The sequence below is a fragment of the Chiloscyllium plagiosum genome, unplaced genomic scaffold (assembly GCF_037043375.1).
Source record: "Chiloscyllium plagiosum isolate Xiang-an unplaced genomic scaffold, Cpla_swu_hap1 HiC_scaffold_26, whole genome shotgun sequence".
Classification (NCBI taxonomy): domain Eukaryota; kingdom Metazoa; phylum Chordata; class Chondrichthyes; order Orectolobiformes; family Hemiscylliidae; genus Chiloscyllium; species Chiloscyllium plagiosum.
This window is the reverse complement of record NW_028270164.1, coordinates 3,193,964-3,219,586: the sequence shown is the minus strand read 5'-3', so window position 1 is coordinate 3,219,586 and position 25,623 is coordinate 3,193,964. Positions and strand designations below refer to the sequence as shown.

General features: G+C 48.9%; 1 protein-coding gene across 3 annotated transcripts in view; it reads right to left on the bottom strand.

Moving 5' to 3' along the window:
- Positions 1–21,456, bottom strand: part of LOC122547363 (ataxin-7-like protein 1) — a 57,944-nt gene extending 36,488 nt beyond the window's left edge. Inside the window, exons 1-6 of one of the 3 annotated variants that reach the window (XM_087973422.1) lie at positions 21,092–21,456; positions 12,299–12,361; positions 11,943–12,047; positions 9,572–9,788; positions 7,506–7,825; positions 3,492–3,577 (exon numbers count right to left, since the gene is read on the bottom strand). In XM_087973422.1, the coding sequence (XP_087829548.1) occupies positions 3,492–3,577; positions 7,506–7,825; positions 9,572–9,788; positions 11,943–12,047; positions 12,299–12,361; positions 21,092–21,194 (894 nt within the window). In that variant the 5' untranslated portion in view covers positions 21,195–21,456. The remainder of the gene's footprint in view (positions 1–3,491; positions 3,578–7,505; positions 7,826–9,571; positions 9,789–11,942; positions 12,048–12,298; positions 12,362–21,091) is intronic. The other 2 variants (XM_087973423.1, XM_087973424.1) reach the window with 2 other exon arrangements.
- Positions 21,457–25,623: the final 4,167 nt, after the last annotated feature.

The window sequence follows — 25,623 nt, the reverse complement described above, 5'->3', positions numbered from 1 at the left end:
GGAGGGTCAGTGCTGAGGGAGCGCCGCACTGTCGGAGGGTCAGTGCTGAGGTAGCGCTGCACTGTCGGAGAGTCAGTGCTGAGGTAGCGCTGCACTGTCGGAGGGTCAGTGCTGACGGATCGCCGCACTGTCGGAGGGTCAGTGCTGAGGGAGCGCTGCACTGTCGGAGGGTCAGTGCTGAGGGAGCGCCGCACGGTCGGAGGGTTACTGCTGAAGGAGCGCCGCACTGTCGGAGGGTCAGTGCTTAGGGAGCACCGCACTGTCGGAGGGTCAGTGCTGAGGGAGCACCGCACTGTCGGAGGGTGAGTGCTGAGGGAGAACGGCACTGTTGGAGGGTCAGTGCTGAAGGAGCGCCGCACTGTGGGAAGGTCAGTGCTGAGGGAGCACCGCAATGTCGGAGGGTCAGTGCTGAGGGAGCGCCCCACTGTCGGAGGATCAGTGCTGAGGGAGCACTGCACTGTCGGAGGGTCAGTGCTGAGGTGGCACCGCACTGTCGGAGTGTCACTGCTGAGGGAGCACCGCACTGTCGGAGGGTCAGTGCTGAGGTGGCACCGCACTGTCGGAGGGTCAGTGCTGAGGGAGCGCCGCACTGTCGGAGGGTCAGTGCTGAGGGAGCGCCGCACTGTCGGAGGGTCAGTGCTGAGGGAGCACCGCACTGTTGGAGGGTCAGTGCTGAGGGAGCACTGCACTGTTGGAGGGTCAGTGCTGAACGTGCGCCGCACTGTCGGAGGGTCAGTGCTGAGGGAGCACCGCACTGTCGGAGGGTCAGTGCTAAGGGGGCACCGTACTGTCGGAGGGTCAGTGCTAAGGGGGCACCGTACTGTCGGAGGGTCAGTGCTGAGGGAGCGCCGCACAGTCGGAGGGTCAGTGCTGAGGGAGCGCTGCACGTTCAGACGGTCACTGCTGAGGGAGCACCGCACTGTCGGAGGGTCAGTGCTGAGGTGGCACCGCACTGTCGGAGGGTCAGTGCTGAGGGAGCACCGCACTGTCGGAGGGTCAGTGCTGAGGGAGCACCGCACTGTCGGAGGGTCAGTGCTGAGGGAGCACCGCACTGTCGGAGGGTCAGTGCTGAGGGAGCACCGCACTGTCGGAGGGTCAGTGCTGAGGGAGCACCGCACTGTCGGAGGGTCAGTGCTGAGGAAGTGCCGCACTGTCAGAGGGTCAGTGTTGAGGGAGCACCGCACTGTCGGAGGGTCAGTGCTGAGGGAGCACCGCACTGTTGGAGGGTAAATGCTGAGGCTGTCGGAGGGTCAGTGCTGAAGGAGTGCCGCACTGTCGGAAGGTCAGTGCTGAGGGAGCGCCGCACTGTCGGAGGGTCAGTGCTGAGGGAGCACCGCACTGTCGGAGGGTCAGTGCTGAGGGAGCACCGCACTGTCGGAGGGTCAGTGCTGAGGGAGCACCGCACTGTCGGAGGGTCAGTGCTGAGGGAGCACCGCACTGTCGGAGGGTCAGTGCTGAGGGAGCACCGCACTGTCGGAGGGTCAGTGCTGAGGGAGCACCGCACCGTCGGAGGGTCAGTGCTGAGGGAGCACCGCACCGTCGGAGGGTCAGTGCTGAGGGAGCACCGCACCGTCGGAGGGTCAGTGCTGGGGGAGCACCGCACCGTCGGAGGGTCAGTGCTGAGGGAGCACCGCACCGTCGGAGGGTCAGTGCTGAGGGAGCGCCGCACTGTCGGAGGGTCAGTGCTGAGGGAGCACCGTACTGTCGTAGGGTCAGTGCTAAGGGAGCACCGTACTGTCGGAGGGTCAGTGCTGAGGGAGCGTCGCACTGTCGGAGGGTCAGTGCTGAGGGAGCGCTGCATGGTCAGAGGGTCACTGCTGAGGGAGCACCGCACTGTCGGAGGGTCAGTGCTGAGGTGGCACCGCACTGTCGGAGGGTCAGTGCTGAGGGAGCTCGGCACTGTTGGAGGGTCAGCGCTGAGGGAGTGGACACTGTTGAAGGGTTAGTGCTGAGGGAGTGTTGCACTGTCGGAAGGTCAGTGCTGAGGGAGTGGTGGAATTTTGCAAGGAGATGCAGGATGTTCATCTGGTTCCCCAAAGACTCCAATCTTCCGAATACCATCACTAAAAACCGAATTATGGGTCAATCATGTCAATATCTGTGAGATTATGTTCATGCAAATACACCCTGCATTACAACAACTGACCACAAACTCCATCAATAAACACATCGACCTGGACCCAATATACAGGCCACTACAGCGGACAGCTGAAACTGACAACCGGAAGCGGCAGGGACAGGCCACTATAAATGCCGGAGGAAACACCACGGAAGCGCTTCACAAGAGGCTCCCAAGCACTGAGGATGTCACCTTGACAGGGGACGAAACGTTTGCAACAAAAACTTCCAGCTCGGCGAACAGAACCACAGCAACGAGCACCCGAGCTACAAATCTTCTCACAAACCTTGAACAACTGAACTCTACACAACTTTGAATTGTCCGAGTGGTATAAGCTATTGCTGCAATGGTTTATCAACAGGCTGGTATTGCATGACTGACTTAGTAATGGAAAATTATCTGTCTGTATCAGTGATAATGGACTCCTGTGTCAGTGCATTACCATTTTATAAACCAGTGTACAACATTAAAAAAAACTCAGTGTTTGTTCTGAGCAACCAGAGCAGGCTCACAGCACTTCAAATATACCGTGAGGCAGTGACATCAAAAACAGGTCACAGTTAAGGACAGGAGGACAAAGCAACCTGACAGACAAGAGTCTAATATCTTAATCAAGTCTGTCCCACACCACAATGGGTAGAATTTTGAATAGTCTCTTCTTCCCTACCTCTGCATCAGGCCATGTGACCTCTCCAGCCTGCTCTGCCATTCGAAAGGATCAGGTTTGATCCTACATTCCACATTGCCACTTTCCTCCCCCTTCCCCATAATCCTTGATTCCCTGACTGATCAAGAAGCTATCTCAACCTTAAATATACACAGGGACTCTGCACGCATAGCTCTCTGTGGCAAGGAGTACCAAAGACTCTAAACCCTCAGAGAAGAAATTCCAACTCACCAGTCTTAAACTGGCACTCCTTTATTCTAAGCCTATGCCTTTTAGTCCCAGACAGTCCCATGAGGGGAAACACCCTCTCAGTATTTACCCTGTCAAACCCCTTTAAATCTCTTGGGGAGGCAAAAATCTCAGCATTCATAAAAGAGAAATAATCCTTGGGAAAACTCCTCTCTTACCCCTCAGATTATTAAAGCCAAACAAGAGATTACATGTAGAAATGTTATCTGGCAAAGATCAAAATAAGGTTTCCTTTTCTCGAAATTATAACTGGCTTCTAAAATCGATACTGCAGCCAAACCTTCAGATTATTCTGCTTGACAGCCAGTGAAGTACATAGGGGCCTGTATGCTTTAAATTGAGATACTGAGCAATGTGAAAACACTGCCTTAAGGAAAACATGAAAAAATAATTCAAACTAAAGGTAATGTCTGCGACAAGGAGAGAGGGCGGGAGAGAAAGGGAGAGTGATATTACCTTACAAGATAATGAACGTGTGCAGTGTTTCTTGGTGTCTGGGTCCATGACGCTGCAGTGCTTATTGAGGTCACTTTCTTTCTCTGCTGGGAGATTATACGGAGGTTAGGTGCTGTGACAGATGTTTCCTGTTAAAGACCCCAAGAAACTCAGAACTTCCCCTCCCACAACACAAACACACAAACATTGCTGTTAGCAATCAGGTGTCCCTTGTATAGTTTCCAAGAAACTTTCCTGAAGTCATAAAAGAATCTAGCATTGAGGGAGAACAAAGGTTTTAAGCAGTGAAGGGGGATGGGGGTGTTTAAAAGCACAGGAATCTTCAAAGTATTGACTGCTGTGCTACTGAACCATACAATAACAACTGCATTTATGTAATGCCTCCAACAAGAATGATCATTGAGCATAATTTGGATATTTACCATATAAAAACAGATACTGGGAGACATGACCAGGAGCTTGATCAAAAGTAGGTTTTAGGGAGCGCCTTAAAAGAGGAAAGAAAAGATAGCGAGGTGGAGAGATTCAGGGAGGATGTGACATAACAAATATTGTCACTACTGGATCGTCCCAAACAAAGCCACATGCTCCTGCTTCCTGATGATGCCTTCATTGATTTATTTCAATGGAAGGTGATTCTGTATGAGAGTTCAGTTTAGCTGTGACAACCCCAGGGCAAACTATGGTCTCACAGACATTGACTCCTCACTGGAGACAAGACTCCACTCTCCACATTCTTCCTGCACTCCCAAGCCAGTTGATTCCCTGAAAGATCTCTGTTCAGGGACAATGCTCAATCACCGTCTTTCACACAACACAAGAGGGACTGCTGGATGACAATCAGGAGATTGAGATTGCTCCCACTCCTTCCATGGGTTCAGGTAACTGGGGAGTCTGTATTATCTCATGACTGATTTTAACCTGACCCAGAGTCTGCACAAACTGGTTGCAGGAACACCCCAATCTGGCACCAAACTTCATAAGTCATACTCACACTCACTATGCCATCAATACAGGATTTCTGATAAGAGAAAATCCTTGAAAACGAGGCTATATCCTTCGGGAAAAAAGACAAGAATCTGGTGTTTTTTTTTTAAAGATTCTTTCTAAAGCGCTCACACACACCTGGAACACTTTTTTATGTAAAGCAACGGAAATGGATGTAGGTTTGCTCGCAGAGCTAGAAGATTCATTTTCAGGTGCTTCATCACCACACCAGGTAACATCACGCCTCCAAATGAAGCACTGGTGGCATGGCCCACTTTCCATTCATGTGTTTAGGTTTCCTTGGGTTGGTGATGTCATTTTCTGTGGTGACATAATTTCCTGTACTTTTTCTCAGGGCTTGGTAAATGGGATCCAAGTCCATGTGTTTGTTGATAGAGTCCTGGTTGGAATGCCAAGCTTCTAGGAATTCTTGTCTGTGTCTCTGTTTGGCTTGTCCTAGGATGGATGTATTGTTCCAGTCAAAGTGGTGTCCTTCCTCATCTGTATGTGAGGATACTAGTGAGAGTGGGTCATGTCTTTTTGTGGCTAGTTGATGTTCATGTATCCTAGTGGCTAGTTTTCTGCCTGTTTGTCCAATGTAGTGTTTGTTACAGTTCTTGCAAGGTATTTTGTAAATGACATTAGTTTTGCTTGTTGTCTGTATTGGGTCTTTCAGGTTCATTAGCTGTTGTTTTAGTGTGTTGTGCGTTTGTGGGCTACCATGATGCCAAGGGGTCTGAGTAGTCTGGCAATCATTTCCGAGAAGTCTTTGATGTAGGGGAGAGTGGCTAGGGTTTTGTCTGCTTGTTGGGGTTTATTGCTGAGAAATCGGCGGACTGTGTTCACTGGATACCCCTTTTTTTAAACATACTGTACATGTGATTTTCCTCTGCTCTGTGTGAGTTCCTCTGTGCTGCAGTGTGTGGTGGCTCGTTGAAGTAATGCTCTGATGCAGCTTCGTTTGTGGGTGTTGGGATGATTCCTTCAGTAGTTCAGTATTTGGTCTGTTTGTGTTGTTTTCCTGTAGACGCTGGTTCCCCGTTGGCTGTTCGTTCTACTGTGACATCTAGGAATGGCAGTTTGTTGCTGCTTTTCTCCTCTTTAGTGAATTTTATGCCAGTATGGGTATTACTGATGGTCTTGAAGGTTTCCTCTAATTTGTTTTGTTTAGTGATGACAAAGGTGTCATCCACGTAGCGGACCCAAAGTTTGGGTTGAATGGTTGGCAGAGCTGTCTGTTCAAGTCTCTGCATTACTGTCTCTGCTAAGAACCCTGATATCGGAGATCCCATGGGTGTTCTGTTGGTTTGTCTGTAGGTTTTGTTGTTGAAGGTGAAGTGGGTGGTAAGGCATAGGTCCACTAGCTTGATGATACTGTCCTTGCTGATGAAGTTGGTGGTGTTTGATGTATGTGGCTTTGGGTCTAATCGTGTAGTTAGTGTTTCCTTGGCCAGGTTGATGTTGATGGATGAGAACAGGGCTGTTACGTCAAAGAAGACATTATTTCATCCTCTTGCATCTTGGTGTCTTCAGGAATTCTTGGGTGGAGTGGATGGAGTGACGTGATTCTTCTACTAAGTGTGTTAGTCTTTGGTCTAGCTCCTTGGCCAGTCTGTAAGTGGGTGTTCCAGGTAGTGAGACGATGGGTCTGAGGGGGGATCCTGGTTTGTGAATTTTGGGTAATCCATCTGGTTTCATTTTTGGAAGTCGGTCTTATGTATTTCTCCAGATTTCTGAAGTTTTTTGAGTAGGACGGTGATTCGGTTTTCTGTTTGTGGGGTCGGGTCTATCGTCGACTGGGACAACACATCCATCCTAGGACAAGCCAAACAGAGACACGCACGAGAATTCCTAGAAGCATGGCATTCCAACCAGGACTCTATCAACAAACATATTGACTTGGATCTCATTTACCACCCCTGAGAAAAAGTACAGGAAATGACATCACAAATCCAAGGAAACCTAAAAAACATAAATAGAAAGCGAGCCATGCATTCAGTGCTTCATTCGGAGGCTCACTGATGATGTTACCTAGTATGGTGAGGAAACGTCCGAAAATGAACCTTCCAACTCAGCAAACAAACCTACATCCAGAACTTCAACCTGAGCGACAAATCTTCACAAAACTCACTAGCAATGGAAATATTTGAGAATGGAAAATCAAAACTATGCAGTGGATTCAAAGGTCAAATGTCACTGCGTGCACGTAGACGTCAGCTAACACATGCCCTCATTTTTTCCAAATTTCTTCCGCATCCCCGACTTTGTATACATTTTAAGTCTTGCTATTGCATTTGTTAAAGAAATATATTTTCTTTAATTACAACACGGGTTCAGATACAAAGTAAAGCAGCCTCTACATGTCCCCATCAAATAGTCCCAGGACAGCAACATCACAGGGTTAAATACAGAGTTAAGGTCCTTCTACACTATCTCCATCAAACATTCCCAGGACAGAGACAGCACAGGGTTAGATACAGAGTAAAGCTCTCTTTGTTCTTTAAACTGAAAGTAAAGCTGTCTTGTTTAAACCAAGATAAAGTTGTCTCTGCTCTTTTAAACTTAAAAGCAAGCACCCTTGACTATTTTCATTAAATGCTCCCAGCGCAGGGACCACAGAAGAGTAGATAAATTAAATCTCCCTCTAAATACTAAACTGAAAGTTAAACCCCCTGTACACCTTCCCCATCAAACACTCACAGGACAGATACAGCATGGGATCAGATGCAGAGTAAAGGTCTCTCTCATCTGCTCCCATCAAACATGCCCAGGACAGGGACAGCACAGGGTTACATACAGAGTTAAACCCTATCTACACTGACCCCATCAGTTTATTCAGTATCTATCCTACCTGATGTGATGTTTGACTGTTGTATCCCAAACACAAGTCATCACTGATCTCAGTCACAAAACTATGAACTGGTTGTTCCAATTAGTTTTAAATATAACAAATCATTGGCTCCTACTTCCCTTCCTTCACCATTTGACTCCTCATTAGTTCAATGAGTGCAGTGATTGCAAACTCACCTACAATTCTTCGGTGGATTTTATGGCTGTTTTTCCTGTTGCTGAGTGTTGGTTCCTCCAGCACGGGAGACCGCTCCCCTTTACCATTCTGAATTACTGTGGATGGCTGCAGAGAATCAGCCACCTTGGGGATTGCGCTTGCTGCCAGCGCCTTCGCTACAGGTTCAACGACGGGTACCGGACTGGGTTTACTGGGAGCCAAAGTGGGATTGGGTGGGGACAAGGAAACAGCCGGAAGCTTTGAGCTCAGCTTGATGCAGGAGCTGTCCGTCTTTCTGAGAGTCGGGATCTTTTCCAGGTTCACCACAGGAACAAACAAGCTGGAGCAGGATAAACATGAAGTTTAATAAATAAATTCCAGGCATCCAGTTAAATACAAGCTTGCTCCTACATGAGCCTCAGCACTGAGTTATCAATAGGCTATTTGACCAGGTTATTCAATCCTGCTACACTCACAGTCCACACATATTCAGTTTCCAGGAGAAAGCCCAATGATAAGGAAAGTGAGTGAGACTTCAGAACCTGCAGTAAGAGCTTTCCCTGTCACTGAGTGGATAAAGGTATTGAATGTGAAACTAGACAGAGCAGCAAGCCCTCAGGTTCAAATCCTCAACTCTGAGAATTTGGACAGGGTTTTGGACCTCCCCGGTGTGAATCCCAGGCTGGCTTAGGGTTCAAGGCGTAAGGTTCAGCATTTCAGACTGGGTTCAGAGTTTCGGACTATGGGTTGATGGTCAACATCTGGCAGCCAGTCAATGAACACAGCTGGAATGCAAATGGATGTTGTGGCAGGACTTGTGAAATCATGAGGGGCATGGATAGGGTGAACAGTCAAGATCTTTTCTCCAGGGGAGGGGAGTCCAAAGGTAGAGGGCATAGGCATAAGGTGAGAGAGGAAAGATTTAAAAGGGACCCAATGGTCAACTTTTTCATGCAGAGGGTGGTGTGTGTATGGAATGAGGAAGTGGTGGAGGCTGGTACAACATTTAAAAGGCATCTGGATAGGTATGTGAATAAGAAGGGTTTAGAGGGATTATGGACCAAATGCTGGCAAATGTGACTAAATTAATTTAGCATATCTGGTCAGCATGAATGAGTTGGACTGAAGGGTCTGTTTCTGTGCTGTATATCTCTATGACTGGATGAGGACTTGGTGTGTCTGCGATGCCCTACACTGTCGAACAGTCAGGCTGTTATTGCCTCCACCTACATGAAGGATGAACTACAAAAGCAGAATCCCAATCAGTAGCCTCGAGCCTGAGAAATGGCAAATACCTTCAGAAGAGTGAAGCAGTAGAATTAAAACTGTACCAGGATAATTTGGAAACTTGTCGATTTGTCACTTAAATATTAACAGTCTTTGAGGGAAAGAAAACAATCAACCAGGATTCTTACTCCAGATCAGCACCCAGTGAACCTTGAAAGCTTGTGTAAATAACACTAGGTTAAAGTGTGATGCAACCCACAGTCAAACAGCCAGTTGGAACGCTGTCTAAAGACTCATGTCCAGAAGAGATGGCTAAGCTCAGCACGAGTTTGTACCGGCTTCACGTCTGACTGTGTTGAGTTATCCTATTATTCCCATTCATCTGCTCCTTCCCTTTCGTCTTCAGCTTTCAAGTATTTATCTAATTTCCTTTGAAAGTTACTATTAAATCTGTTTTCACAGCATTTCCAGGCAGCATGTTTCAAATTATAAATTGTTACATGTAAGAAAAAGTTCTCTTAGTCTTCTGGCAATTACCTTCAACCTGTGTCCTCTGGTTATTGGGAGATAGTGAGGACTGCAAATGCTGGACAGTCAGAGTTGATAACTGTTTTACTACTAGAAACAATTCCCCTCCCTGCCTTGTCCATCATAACCCTTCACAATTCTCAACATCTCCAACAAATCTCTCCTGAACATTGTCTGCTCCAAGTAGAATAAGCCCAGCTTTCTCTGTCTCTGCATGTAACTGAAGTCATTCATCTCTGATTTGACTGCAGCATCTATCCCTCTAAGTTAAAATGAAGGTTTTCTCTTCGCTTGCTCTACATAATCATGGTCAAAAATGAAATTCGGTTACCAGAGATTTTCTTTTGGTCCCTTTGAAGGCACGTCTAACTGTAGCACCTTGCTACCAGGGCTCTGTAGCTTCTCTTTGGAGGAACTGGTGCCATGGTTAGAGGTCACAGCAGTTTGCACACTGTTGGATCGCGATTTCTGCAGGACAATAGAGTTTGGGGAATTCAAGGCAGGAGGTCTTCGTGCTGATAGTTTGTTCAGAGACCCATGTCTTCTCTCTGAAAATAGTCCGAGTTAATTAGATTTCTTGGCTTGACATGAAACATACAACACACAACCTGAAGAACTACTGTTCACATCCTGCCATTACCGTTTCAAAACACTGGTGTAGCCTTGGCTCATGGTAGCACCCTCTCACCTTCCACAGGTTTAAGACCTTCCAGAGAGGTGCGAGCACGAGCCAGACTAAGAGTCAGTGCAATGCTGGGGGACTGACTGTCCTGTCATTAGGGGTACCATCTTTCAGATAAGGCATCGAAGCCTCTACCTGCCTACTTAGGTAAAAGATCCCAGGGCCCTAGAAAAGCAGCTGCATTCCTTTTGCTGCCCTTGTCAACATTTACCCAATCACAAAACTAAATAATCTGGCCACTTATTTGACGGAGATTTGCGGGAGCATGCTGTGCACTTTCTGCTATCTTGGCATTTTGAATGGCACTACAGAAACACAAGTCATTATTTCATAAAGTATCTGAAATTGGAAAGCTGGTATCAGTAAAAGTGACTTTGGAGTTATTGGGTTGACATCACTGATATTCTTTAGGTATGGAATCCTAACTATGATCCCATATCAGCATGGGTCCTCCTTAACCAACTCTAAAGCAGCTGCACAAGCCACTCAGTTCAACAACTTGAAATGTAACACCCCACAATAGGAGAAAGCCCAAAGTGCTGCACATGAGTACACTAAAGTTAATAAAAGCATTAAATACAGAATAAGCTAGAGAAATTCAGCAGGTCTTGTAGTGTCTGTGGAGAGAGAAGATAAGTTAATGTTTTGAGTCTGGTGTGGCTGTTCAGAACTCTGAGATGGAGATGGGTGTTGTTACAAAGGTGACAGGAGGAGTCCTGAAGAAGGGTCACTGGACTCAAAACCTCAACTTTCTTTTCTTTCCATTGATGCTGCCAGACTTGCTGGGTTTCTCCAGTTATTTCTGTTCTTTGTTTGTGAAAGTAGGAAGTTTTGCTGACAGTAAAGAGAAAGATTGGGTTCAATATCAATGCCCTGCACTGACTGACTGCAAGACTGGTTAAACTGCAACAGTAGCTCTCGGCTCTCTGTATGTTTGGACATTGCTAACTGTGATAATGGATGTATTCTTAAGAAAAGGGGGAGACATGATGACCTGATGGTATTATTACCAGACTATTAATCCTGAGAACCGGGGACTGTTCTGGGGACCTGGGTTCAAATTGTGAAGACAGATAATGGAATCTGAATTCAATAAAAGTCTGGAACAGGTTAATTGTCAATTGTTGGAAAAACCCACCTGGTTTACTCAAGTCCTTTAGGGAAGGAACTGTTATCCTTACCTGGTCTGGCCTACATGTAACTCCAGACCTACAGCAATGTGGTTGACACTTAACTGGTCTCTGGGCAATAAGGGATGGGCAATAAATGCTGTCCTAGCCAGCAACGCCACGTCCTGTGAATGAATCTTTAAAAATTGCTTTGGACATGGCCGAGCTCTGCCTCAGTGGATCTATCACCACACTGAAGACCTTTAACAGCCAGGTTTCTGCACATTTTTAAAATTACTTTTGAATATAGTCATCGAAGTCATCAGAGTTGGAGAACTGAATAACTCCAGCACTCAAGCTAATAGGACAGGTACAGCAAAGGCCTAGATACCAAGTAAAGCTCACGCTACACTGTCCCCATCAACCACCGCCAGGACACAGATAGCATGGAATTAGATGCAGAGTAAAGATCCCTCTAACACATCTCCACCAAACACTCTCAGGGTGGGCATAGCACAGGGCTGGATCCAGACTAAAGCACCCTCCACTGTGTTAAACTGAAAGTAATGCTCTATCCACACTGTCCCCATCAAACACTCCCAAGGCAGGTAAAGCATGGGGTTAGATAATGACTTGTGTTTCTGTACTGCCATTCAAAATTCCAAGATAGCAGTCCCCTCTGCACTGTTCTGATTATATACTGCCAAAGGAAGGGAACAGTGATTGAAAGGCAGAGTGAATCCAAAGATGATGCTGATGTAACCTTTCTCAAGCTCAGAACTTGTGTGAGGGACAGCTGATATCTGAGAAAGTTTAGGTCAGCATTCCTCTGCAGTATCCAATTCACTGAAAGCAGATATGTCTTGTTTCCTTTGAAAGACCCAAAGATACTGAGACACAAAATAACTTACCACAGTGCATCTGGAATGCCTGAGGTTTAACTACCTGTCCACACTGGTTACACACCACAAGGAAGAACTCGTCATGGGCTGGACAATGACCAAAGATTGGCATATCTGAAACAGAGAGGAAATTAGCTAGTGCATGCGCGCGCACACACAGAAAGCTGGGAACAGGAGGGTAAAGGAAGGGGTAAACTTGATCTCTGTACCTGTTTCATACCATCAATCTGCCACCCATAACCACAGCCCGTAAACATTCCATTCCCCCACCCCCCTCAACACCAGTGAAATTGGGAATTTCAAATCATTCAGAATGAAGTGACTGTACCTGTTTTCAGTCCTTCATATCCAGCCCACTCCCTTACCTTCTCTAATGAGCCTCATTGTTTCAATCTTCTTTCTCACATCTTTGCCACTATCCTCCGATTCTGTAGAAGTGAAACAAAATATGTTCAGACAGTCACACAACCTGAAGCAATCACCGTAAGTCAAATGAACAAACTGTAGTGCAGTGAAAGAAACCAATGAACTCTATCCTGGGTATCACAGCAGCCCCTCTGCTATAATTGCGAGCACATCTTGCATTTGTACAGCACATGAGGAAGCCATTTGACCCATCAAGCCCATGCTTGCTCTTTGAAAACGCTATTGATTAATCTTACTCCCCTGCTCTGGAAAATATTTGCCCTGGTTCATTAGCTAATCTTTTTCTCTGGTTTATTTTATCAAACACAATAAAATTAAGAGAAGCTCTGTTACATCCTTCCTTAACTTTGTCTGAGTTAAGGACAGCTACCTAATGAAGGAACAGCGCTCCAAAAGCTAGTACTTCCAAATAAACCAGTTGGATTATAACCTGGTGTTGTGTGATTTTTAACTTTGATTTAAGGAGAACTCCACCTTCCTCAGTCTCTCTGGAGTTCTGAATCCCTGGTACAGTTCCAGGAAATCTCTTCTGCACCTCCTCTAACTTCCTTCCTGAAGTCTGTGCCCAGAACTGGACACATCACTCCAACTAAGGCTGAATCAGGGATTTTTAAAGTTTTCGTATAAATTTCTTGGTTTTGCACTGAATTCTTCAGTTTACAAAGCCAAGAATACCATACAGGCTTCTAAGCAATTTCTCAATCTTTCCTGCCATCTTTGTAAATCTGTATATATCCAGCCACCACTGCACCCTCTGCACATTTATACCATTTAGTTAAATTTGCTTCTGTACATTTTTTCCTATTAAAATACATCACTTCATACTTCACCACATTAAACCTAAGCTGTCATGTGTCTGCTCCCTTCAAGAGTTTGCATCCTCCTGCAGTCTGTATGTGATCTCCTCACTGTCTTCTACGTTTCTGATCATCTGCACGCTTCAAAATTATGTCCCATAAACATTGACCTGGATTTAGGTACATACTCAATAACAGCAGTGGTTCTAATAGTGTTCACCATTACTCCCTGCTTTCTGCCTCTTAGTCGATCTTGTATCCAGGCTGTCACTGCCCCTTTAAGCTCATGGGCTTTTATTTTGCTAATAAGTCCATTATGTGGCATGATGTAATCCTGGCTGACAATCGAGTGCAGTATCGAGGGAATGCTGGATTTGAAACCTTCAGCACAATGAACAATCCAGCTAGGTGTTAAATTCAGGTCCCTGTAACAGCAGAAAGAATTATAACAGAGCCATGATCTGCACAGCGAATGTATACCACTGCGTACAGCGACATTACAACTGCATTCACTTCAAACTCTAGAACTCGAGACCTTATTAACCTTTACAATGCCAGAGCTTTCTCAAATTAATTGTCATCCCTGGATTCCTAACCTAGTTAGATCATTAGCCATCTTTTCCACAGCTCATAATGTGTTGAGTGTATTCCTGATGCCAACATATACAGAAAATATGCTTCTCAAATCAAAAACAGTTAATTGAAACATTTTTCAAAGATAAAATTACCAACGCCCAGCAAAGCCAAATCTTGAAAACGAAATACAATACTGAACTTACAGAAACTCTACTTGTTGCACACTTCAGTCCTATTTATTATATAAAGATTACTGAAATAACATTTCTAACAGCAATCACCAACTGACTAGTCTAGGACAAGCCCCAAGGCAAAAGGTGAATTACTTTTTTTCTTTTGAACACAGCTACATGCATGAAATTCACTTCCATCCTCCAGCTGCCACCTCTAAACCCATTATTGCAGTCCTACAGGATCAGTCTGGGCTGCGATACCTCCTGAGGCCAAATAGCCAGCCAGCAAGGCTAATGTTAGGAAGGTGACATTCCCCTCAACAATCATTCTTTAAGTGGGAGATTTGGGATGGAATGTTGACAGGTTGTTCCAGGGAAAGGTGGAAAGAAAGACTTCCATTTCTATAGCGTCTCTCACAAGATAATTAGCAGCTAATGAAGTATATTTTTAAAAAACGATCATAGCAGTTAAATTAGATTTTTAGATTAGATTAGATTAGATTAGATTAGATTAGATTAGATTACAGTGTGGAAACAGGCCCTTCGGCCCAACAAGTCCACACCGACCCGGTGAAGCGAAACCCACCCATACCCCTACATTTACCCCTTACCTAACACTACGGGCAATTTAGCATGGCCAATTCACCTGACCCTGCACATCTTTGTGATGTGGGAGGAAACCGGAGCACCCGGAGGAAACACACGCAGACACGGGGAGAACGTGCAAACTCCACACAGTCAGTCGCCTGAGGCGGGAATTGAACCCGGGTCTCTGGCGCTGTGAGGCAGCAGTGCTAACCACTGTGCCACCCATAAATAGTGCACAGTAAGATCCCAAATACAGCAAGATGATCATGACAAGACAATCTGCTTGGCTGAGATATAAATACCTGACAGGTCATCGAGCTGAGCAGAACTTCCCTCTTCTTCAAAATAATCTCATGGGAACGTCCAGAAAGAGAGATGGGAACATGGCATTACTAATCATGCTACACTCCTCCAGCACTGCACACTGACCATCGGCCTGGCTAATGTACTGAAGCCTCTGGACTAGATCAGAGGTGAGAATGTTACGATAACAACATTGTTTTACCCTCATAAAATCTTCCCAATGCACTTCACAAGAAAACTATGAGACCAAATGTAGGAAGTGTATTAAATATTACAAGAGCAGAGAGAGATAGAGGTGCTGAGGGGTTTAGGGAGGGAATTTCAAAATCAGGAATCCAGGCAACTGAAGGCTGGGGAAATGGCTAACGGCGAACATTCAAGAGAGCAGAATCGGAGGCTTCAAAGTTGAGACAAACTGAGTCCTGGCAAAAAGCAAACACTTTGTAATGTAGAGGTTTGTGTTCTCAGTTCACAGCAGGTCTAAATCATTCAGTATGGTCAAGGGGATGAGACCAAAAGGCAGATGAATTAAACACGGCAACAGAATCACGCCCGCTGCCCTCTCTCACCTCCTGGGGCCAATCTGAACAGGAAGCTAGAGGGTGCAGCATGCTGCTGCTTTCTCTGTGGGGAGGCCATCTGGGACCAAACCCAAAACCACCAGCTTCAGGAGCTGGTGGATTTATTTCCCCTTTCAGCCTCTACAGTCTGGTTTTAACACAGCACAGACAGCAATGCAGACAGCATTCACACTGAGTCAGTCATAGAATCAGGGTTTACACACAAAGGAAACACACTTCAGCCTCTATACATAATGTCTGAAACTCATAAATCATCCCCTCAATGACATGTGCATTATGCAACAAAAGATCTGTCCCCACCAGTACTGTATCCCAGTGTTATATAGTGACAGACATGTTCCCACCAGTACTGTACCCCAGTGTTATACAGTGACAGACCTGTTCCCACCAGTATTGTACCCCAGTGTTATACAGTGACAGACCTGTCCCCACCAGTACTGTACCCCAGTGTTATACAGTGACAGACCTGTCCCCACCAGTACTGTACCCCAGCGTTATACAGTGACAGACTGTCCCCACCAGTACTGTACCCCAGCGTTATACAGTGACAGACCTGTCCCCACCAGTACTGTACCCCAGTGTTATACAGTGACAGACCTGTCCAACCAGTACTGTACCCCAGTGTTATACAGTGACAGACCTGTCCCCACCAGTACTCTACCCCAGTATTATACAGTGACAGACATGTTCCCACCAGTATTGTACCCCAGTGTTATACAGTGACAGACCTGTCCCCACCAGTACTGTACCCCAGTGTTATACAGTGACAGACCTGTCCCCACCAGTAATGTACCCCAGTGTTATACAGTGACAGACCTGTCCCCACCAGTACTGTACCCCAGTGTTATAAAGTGACAGACCTGTGCCCACCAGTACTGTACCCCAGTGTTATACAGTGACACACCTGTCACCCCCAGTACTGTACCCCAGTGTTATACAGTGACAGACCTATCCCCACCAGTACTGTACCCCAGTGTTATACAGTGACAGACCTGTGCCCACCAGTACTGTACCCCAGTGTTATACAGTGACACACCTGTCACCCCCAGTACTGTACCCCAGTGTTATACAGTGACAGACCTATCCCCACCAGTACTGTACCCCAGTGTTATACAGTGACAGACCTGTCCCCACTAGTATTGTACCTCAATGGTAAATGAATTGTATCTAGCAGCAGCCTGACATTACGTTACTGAGGTAGCACTGCTCAGACATACTGATAACCACCAATCGGAAAATCCTGTTGGGTGCCTGTGACAGTGAAGAAAGTTTGCTGAATGCCGGGGAGGGCTGTATGAAAAACATTGAGGGGTAATGGCACAGGTTCTCCAATGTTACAGCTGAGGTTATATAAATTCAGCACAACCTCCAATCCTCTTATTTAAAGGCTCTGAATACTGTATACTCTCTGTCTGCCCAAGTGTGCCATTAAATATTTTACCAAGGTCATGTAAATCAATATAAAACAAACATCATTTTATCTTAAACAGTCATGTATGCAACGAAATTTACAACTCCTAAAACTCGTGAAAATTATTCATCAGAATAAAAGAGGAGGTATTGGTCTTTCGATTCTTAAACCTCAACATTTTAAATACAGGCAGCCAAAGGGTGAAATTGAGATGAAGTAATAGTTTCTTTGGTCACTGGTTTTTAAATAAAGGTGGTCTCCCTCAGATGAAAATCTCTGCATGTCCAGAAGGCCCAGATTTCCCACTAACCCAGGAAATTTCAATTTACACACTTTTGCATTTCGCTCTAATCCACTGAATGTCAATCATATGTTTATTATTTAGTAAAAAGTACACCTCAAAAATTTTGTTACAAATATGAAATATCATCTGTGAAATTCAATCGCCTGATGGAGTGCAGTGTGGGGAAGAGATGTATAGCCATCAACAGTTAGAAATAGTTGAGGTGAGCAGATTTTGAAAACATGACTGTGTTTAAGGCAGTGTTTTTACCAATGGATTTGACACATCCATTGCTCGAAATCCTTCTTTAGCTGGTTGTACGCACTATGCTGTAATCTTTGTCAATGCAAATAAATGTCACATGTGTGGGCAATTCAGCTGAAAAAATTAGGTGTGTCATGCAGTTGTCTCATTGAAGTGTACCATTAGATTAGATTAGATTACATTACAGTGTAGAAACAGGCCCTTCGGCCCAACAAGTCCACACCGACCCGCCGAAGCGAAACCCACCCATACCCCTACATTTACCCCTTACCTAACACTACGGGCAATTTAGCATGGCCAATTCACCTGACCCTGCACATCTTTTGGACTGTGGGAGGAAACCGGAGCACCCAGAGGAAACCCACACAGACACGGGGAGAACGTGCAAACTCCACACAGTCAGTCGCCTGAGGCGGGAATTGAACCCAGGTCTCAGGCGCTGTGAGGCAGCAGTGCTAACCACTGTGCCACCGTGCCGCCCACAATCATTTCATGTTATTGAAATGATTGGGAACCACTGTTCTATGTATTCAGCTGGGCCTTTGGATCAGTTAGCCAGTGACGTGATCACTGTGCCACTACTCCCAGTCAGACCTTGGCCACATTCGATTTCCGGAGCAGCACCTCATCTTCCAATGAGACATTGTCACCCTCCAGACTCAACACTGAATTCAATCATTTCAGGAAATAACTACTCTCCACTTTTCTTTCATATGGCTGTTGCTAGTGATGATTGTTCCCCTTTACACACATCAGTTTATCTTTTGTCACAACTGCAGAAAGTTAAAGACATAACAAGAAAGGATGGGGACAGGTGAAAAGGAGGGAAAAAACCAAAAGGGAAGCTGCACAATCAGGTGAAAGAGAGGGAGGATGGTGTCAGGTTGTCATGTTAAAAGATTAAATGGAAATATCTCTCCGGACAATAATGTAATATTAAAGAGTTAGACTGCAAGCTGAACGTTCTGTCTCATAGATCTCCTGCAGGAATATGGATGCCTATCCATTGTAATTTACACTTCATTTAGACAGTTGTTTACTCCTACTATCATCAAACTAAACTCTCATTCAATCTCTTCCATACTTTCATAGCCATCCCCAGCCAATTAGATTCACTTGCATGATTATCTCCAATGCTGAAGTGACCACACCTACATTGTCTGGGGAAGTAGCGGAGCCAGAACTCATTTGTACGGCCACCCCGAAGCTAGGACACATCACACCTACACTGTCTTGGGGAATCACAGAGTCAGGAAATCATTTGCATAACGATTCCCCAGGATTAAGGTATTTACATTTATATTATCTCCAAAGATGACCTCATCCTACCATTGTACCTGGGGTAACATGTAACTGTGAGGGAGGGACAGGGGGTTGTCTTGAGTGGCATGTGACTGTGGGGGAGTGGCCAGAGGATCTGTAAGCATTGCAACTGACCTGTATAAAGGGGATATGTTTCCTTTGTTCAGGGCAACTTTTGACTCAACCTGTGCACCTGTGACAAGTGTCAAAGGGGGTCACCTGGCTTATACAGGCTTTAATAAACTTTAACTGTTTGCTGAAGTTGGTGTGTGTGAATTGCACCTCGTGTGTGAAACCTCAGGAAAAGAACTGAACATGGTGGGAAATTATGTCTCACAAACTTGATTGAGTTTTTTGAAGAAGTAACAAAGAGGATTGATGAGGGCAGAGTGGTAGATGTGATCTATATGGACTTCAGTAAGGCGTTCGACAAGGTTCCCCATGGGAAACTGATTAGCAAGGTTAGATCTCATGGAATACAGGGAGAACTAGCCATTTGGATACAGAACTGGCTCAAAGGTTGAAGACAGAGGATGGTGGTGGAGGGTTGTTTTTCAGAGTGGAGGCCTATGACCAGTGGAGTGCCACAAGGATCAGTGCTGGGTCCTCTACTTTTTGTCATTTACATAAATGATGTGGATGCGAGCATAAGAGGTACAGTTAGTAAGTTTGCAGATGACACCAAAATTGGAGATGTAGTGGACAGCGAAGAGGGTTACCTCAGATTACAACAGGATCTGGACCAGATGGGCCAATGGGCTGAGAAGTGGCAGATGGAGTTTAATTCAGATAAATGCGAGGTGCTGCATTTTGGGAAAGCAAATCTTAGCAGGACTTATACACTTAATGGTAAGGTCGTAGAGAGTGTTGCTGAACAAAGAGACCTTGGAGTGCAGGTTTATTGCTCCTTGAAAGTGGAGTCGCAGGTAGATAGGATAGTGAAGAAGGCATTTGGTATGCTTTCCTTTATTGGTCAAAGTACTGAGTACAGGAGTTGGGAGGTCATGTTGCGGCTGTACAGGACATTGGTTAGGCCACTGTTGGAATATTGCATGCAATTCTGGACTCCTTCCTATTGGAAAGATGTTGTGAAACTTGAAAGGGTTCAGAAAAGATTTACAAGGATGTTGCTAGGATTGGATGATTTGAGCTATAGGGAGAGGCTGAACAGGCTGGGGCTGTTTTCCCTGGAGCGTTAGAGGCTGAGGGATGACCTTATAGAGGTTTACAAACTTATGAGTGGCATGGATAGGGTAAATAGACAAAGTCTTTTCCCTGGGGTCGAGGAGTCCAGACTAGAGGGGTGAGAGGTGTGAGGGGGTGTGAGGGGGTGTGAGGGGGTGTGAGGGGGTGTGAGGGGGTGTGAGGGGGTGAGAGGGGGTGAGAGGGGGTGAGAGGGGGTGAGAGGGGGTGAGAGGGGAAAGATATAAAAGAGACCTAAGGGGCACCTTTTTCACGCAGAGGGTGGTACGTGTATAGAATGAGCTGCCAGAGGAAGTGGTGGAGGCTGGTAGAATTGCAACATTTAAGAGGCATTTGGATGGGTATATGAATAGGAAGGGTTTGGAGGGATATGGGCCAGGTGCTGGCAAATGGGACAAGATCAGATTGGGATGTTTGGTCGGCGCAGATGTGTTGGACCGAAGGATCTGTTTCTGTGTTGCGTGACTCTATGACATACACAAGCTTGATACACAAGTGAGATGGGGGAATTGGTAAGACACTGCGGAAATCCAGCAGCGGGTCGCCCAGAGCTAGGAACCAACGGAAGCCCATCCCTGAGTCTCCCGGCGCTAGGACCCCGCGGAAGCCCATCCCTGAGTCTACTGGCGCTAGGACCCTGCGGAAGCCCATCCCTGAGTCTCCCGGCGCTAGGACCCCGCGGAAGCCCATCCCGGAGACTCCCGGCGCTAGGACCCCGCGGAAGCCCATCCCTGAATCTCCCGGCGCTAGGACCCCGCGGAAGCCCATCCCTGAGTCTCCCGGCGCTAGGACCCCGCGGAAGCCCATCCCTGAGACTCCTGGCGCTAGGACCCCGCGGAAACCCATCCCTGAGTCTCCCGGCGCTAGGACCCCGCGGAAGCCCATCCCTGAATCTCCCGGCGCTAGGACCCCGCGGAAACCCATCCCTGAGTCTCCCGGCGCTAGGACCCCGCGGAAGCCCATCCCTGAATCTCCCGGCGCTAGGACCCTGCGGAAGCCCATCCCTGAGTCTCCCGGCGCTAGGACCCCGCGGAAGCCCATCCCTGAGACTCCCGGCGCTAGGACCCCGCGGAAGCCCCACTCCGAGCTGCCAGGTGCCGGGAGCCGGCGCTAGGACCCGCCGCTCTCTGGGCGGGAGGAGGCCGGCCGCAGGTTGTCCGTTTCCCTGGCGCTCGCTGCTGAACCATTAAAGGCCCCGGAGCCTCCGCGAGCCGGGCGGGCGCCTTCCCCCCGGTTACTGAACACACTCACCGTCCGACAGCCGCAGCGCCTCCGCCCGCTCGATCCAGCTGCTCCAAGACTGGCCCACGAACGCTTCGGGACTCGGGAGCCTGCGCTCCGAGGCCGCCATCATCTCCCCGCGCGCTCCCGAGCCGCCATCACCGCGCGCGCGCCCGCCACGCTGCGTCTGAACCGCGTCTGCGTGCGGGGGGTGGGGTGGAGCGGGGACTCGGCAGGTAACTCTCCCCGCCGCTAGGGGAGCTCGGGAGCGCCCTGTAACACCGGTACATCCTCCTCCCCGCCGCTAGGGGAGCTCGGGAGCGCCCTGCAACACCGGTACATCCTCCTCCCCGCCGCTAGGGGAGCTCGGGAGCGCCCTGTAACACCGGTACACCCTCCTCCCCGCCGCTAGGGGAGCTCGGGAGCGCCCTGTAACACCGGTACACCCTCCTCCCCGCCGCTAGGGGAGCTCGGGAGCGCCCTGTAACACCGGTACACCCTCCTCCCCGCCGCTAGGGGAGCTCGGGAGCGCCCTGTAACACCGGTACACCTTCCTCCCCGCCGCTAGGGGAGCTCGGGAGCGCCCTGTAACACCGGTACACCCTCCTCCCCGCCGCTAGGGGAGCTCGGGAGCGCCCTGTAACACCGGTACACCCTCCTCCCCGCCGCTAGGGGAGCTCGGGAGCGCCCTGTAACATCGGTACACCCTCCTCCCCGCCGCTAGGGGAGCTCGGGAGCGCCCTGTAACACCGGTACACCCTCCTCCCCGCCGCTAGGGGAGCTCGGGAGCGCCCTGCAACACCGGTACACCCTCCTCCTCGCCGCTAGGGGAGCTCGGGAGCGCCCTGCAACACCGGTACACCCTCCTCCCCGCCGCTAGGGGAGCTCGGGAGCGCCCTGCAACACCGGTACACCCTCCTCCCGCCGCTAGGGGAGCTCGGGAGCGCCCTGTAACACCGGTACACCCTCCTCCTCGCCGCTAGGGGAGCTCGGGAGCGCCCTGTAACACCGGTACACCCTCCTCCCCGCCGCTAGGGGAGCGCCCTGTAACACCGGTACATCCTCCTCCCCGCCCCTAGGGGAGCTCGGGAGCGCCCTGCAACACCGGTACACCCTCCTCCCGCCGCTAGGGGAGCTCGGGAGCGCCCTGTAACACCGGTACACCCTCCTCCCCGCCGCTAGGGGAGCTCGGGAGCGCCCTGCAACACCGGTACACCCTCCTCCTCGCCGCTAGGGGAGCTCGGGAGCGCCCTGTAACACCGGTACACCCTCCTCCCGCCGCTAGGGGAGCTCGGGAGCGCCCTGCAACACCGGTGTATCCTCCTCCCCGCCTCTAGGGGAGCTCGGGAGCGCCCTGCAACACCTGCACATCCTCTTCCCGGCCGCTAGAGGAGCTTAGGAGCGCCCTGCAATACCGGTGCATCCACCTCCCCGCCCCTAGGGGAGCTCGGGAGCGCCCTGCAACACCGGTACATCCTCCTCCCCGCCCCTAGGGGAGCTCGGGAGCGCCCTGCAACACCGGTACATCCTCCTCCCCGCCCCTAGGGGAGCTCGGGAGCGCCCTGCAACACCGATACATCCTCCTCCCCACCCCTAGGGGAGCTCGGGAGCGCCCTGCAACACCGGTAACCCTCTTCTCGGCCGCCAGGGGAGCTCGGGAGCGCCCTGTGACACAAGTACATCCCCCTCCCAGTCGCGAGTTTAACCGCCGCCCTACCCCAAGGGGGAGCCAGGGATGTTGCCTGCAGTACCGGAGACTGTCAGCAGGGAGCGCGCTAGCAGCCTGGAATCATCTCACTGATTTGACCGAAGTACAACGTAGACAGTATATTAACTAGCGTGGAACTAGCATAGTGCATTAACTAGTCTGCCCACACCACTGTTAACTAACTAGTCTGCTAACTAGTCCGAAACTAGCCTAGTGCATTAACTAGACCGAAACTAGCAGCGCATTAGCTAGTCCAAAAACAACACAGTATATCAGCCAGTATAAAACTGGTATAGTGCATTAACCCCTGTCTGCAGATAGCACAGTGCATTAACTAGTCTGAAACTACATTAGTCTGTAAATAGTACAGTGCATTGTGTAAAACTGGCACAGTGCATTAGGTAAAAACAATGACTGCAGATGCTGGAAGCCAGAGTCTAGATTGGAGTGGTGCTGGAAAAGCACAGCATTTCAGGCAGCATCCGAGCAGCAGGAAAATCGATATTTCGGGCAAAAGCCCTTCATCAGGAATACAGGCAGAGAGCCTGAAGGGTGGAGAGATAAGCTAGAGGAGGGTGGGGGGTGGGGAGAAAGTAGCATAGAGTACAATAGGTGAGTGGGGGAGGGGATGAAGGTGATAGGTCAGGGAGGAGGGTGGAGTGGATAGGTGGAAAAGGAGATAGGCAGGTAGGACAAGTCATGGGGATAGTGCTGAGCTGGAAGTTTGGAACTAGGGTGAAGTGGGGGAAGGGGAAATGAGGAAACTGGTGAAGTCCACATTGATGCCCTGGGGTTGAAGTGTTCCAAGGCGGAAGATGAGGCGTTCTTCCTCCAGGCGTCTGGTGGTGAGGGAGCGGCGGTGAAGGAGGCCCAGGACCTCCATGTCCTCGGCAGAGTGGGAGGGGGAGTTGAAATGTTGGGCCACCAGGGTGGTGTGGTTGATTGGTGCGGGTGTCCCAGAGATGTTCCCTAAAGCGCTCTGCTAGGAGGCGCCAGTCTCCCCGATGTAAAGGAGACCGCATCGGGAGCAACGGATACAATAAATGATATTAGTGGATGTGCAGGTAAAACTTTGATGGATGTGGAAGGCTCCTTTAGGGCCTTGGATGGAGGTGAGGGAGGAGGTGTGGGTGCAGGTTTTGCAGTTCCTGCGGTGGCAGGGGAAAGTGCCAGACTGGGAGGGTGGGTTGTATGGGGGTGTGGACCTGACCAGGTTGTCACGGAGTGAACGGTCTTTGCGGAAGGCGGAAAGAGGTGGGGAGGGAAATATATCCCTGGTGGTGGGGTCTTTTGAGGTGGCGGAAATGTCAGCGGATGATTTGGTTTATGTGAAGGTTGGTAGGGTGGAAGGTGAGCACCAGGGACGTTGTGTCCTTGTTACGGTTGGAGGGGTGGGGTCTGAGGGCGGAGGTGCGGGATGTGGACGAGATGCGTTGGAGGGCATCTTTAACCACGTGGGAAGGGAAATTGCGGTCTCGAAAGAAGGAGGCCATCTGGTGTGTTCTGTGGTGGAACTGGTCCTCCTGGGAGCAGATCCGGCAGAGGCGGAGGAATTGGGAATACGGGATGGCATTTTTGCAGGAGGTAGGGTGGGAAGAGGTGTAATCCAGGTAGCTGTGGGAGTAGGTGGGTTTGTAAAAAATGTCGGTGTCAAGTCGGTTGTCATTAATGGAGATGGAGACGTCCAGGAAGGGGAGGGAGGTGTCAGAGATGGTCCAGGTAAATTTAAGGTCAGGGTGGAATGTGTTGGTGAAGTTGATGAATTGCTCAACCTCCTCGCGGGAGCACGAGGTGGCGCCAATGCAGTCATCAATGTAGCGGAGGAAGAGGTGGGGAGTGGTGCCGGTGTAATTACGGAAGATCAACTGTTCTACGTAGCCAACAAAGAGACAGGCATAGCTGGGGCCAATACGTGTGCCCATGGCTACCCCTTTGGTCTGGAGGAAGTGGGAGGATTCGAAGGAGAAATTGTTAAGGGTGAGGACCAGTTTGGCCAAACGAATGAGTGTTTTGGTGGAAGGGTACTGTTGGGGACGTCGGGAGAGGAAAAAACGGAGGGCTAATAGCATGCTGGCCTTCATAATAAGAGGGATTCAGTATAAGAAGCAAAGAGGTTCTTCTGCAGCTGTACAGGGCCCTGGTGAGACCACACCTGGAGTGCTGTGATCAGTTCTGGTCTCCAAATTTGAGGAAAGACATTCTGGCTATTGAGGGAGTGCAGCGTAGGTTCACGAGGTCAATTCCTGGAATGGCGGGACTACCTTACGCTGAAAGACTGGAGCGACTGGGCTTGTATACCCTTGAGATTAGAAGACTGAGAGGGGATCTGATTGAGACATATAAGATTATTAAAGGATTGGACACTCTGGAGGCAGGAAACATGTTTCAGCTGATGGGTGAGTGCCGAACCAGAGGACACAGCTTAAAAATACGGGGTAGGCCATTTAGGACAGAGATGAGGAGAAACTTCTTCACCCAGAGACCTTGGTGGCTGTGTGGAATGCTCTGCCCCAGAGGGCAGTGGAGGCCCAGTCTCTGGATTCATTTAAGAAAGAGTTGGATAGAGCTCTCAAGGATAGTGGAATCAAGGGTTATGGAGATAAGGCAGGAACAGGATACTGATTAAGGATGATCAGCCACGATCATATTGAATGGTGGTGCAGGCTCGAAGGGCAGAATGGCCTACTCCTGCACCTATTGTCTATTGGCTTGGAGGCCCTGGTCATGGCGGATGGAGGTGTGGCGGGATTGGATATCCATGGTGAAAATGGGGGCCGGGGAAACGGACGTCTTGGAGGAGGTGGAGGGCGTGGGTGGTGTCTCGAACGTATGTGGGGAGTTCCTGGACTAGGGG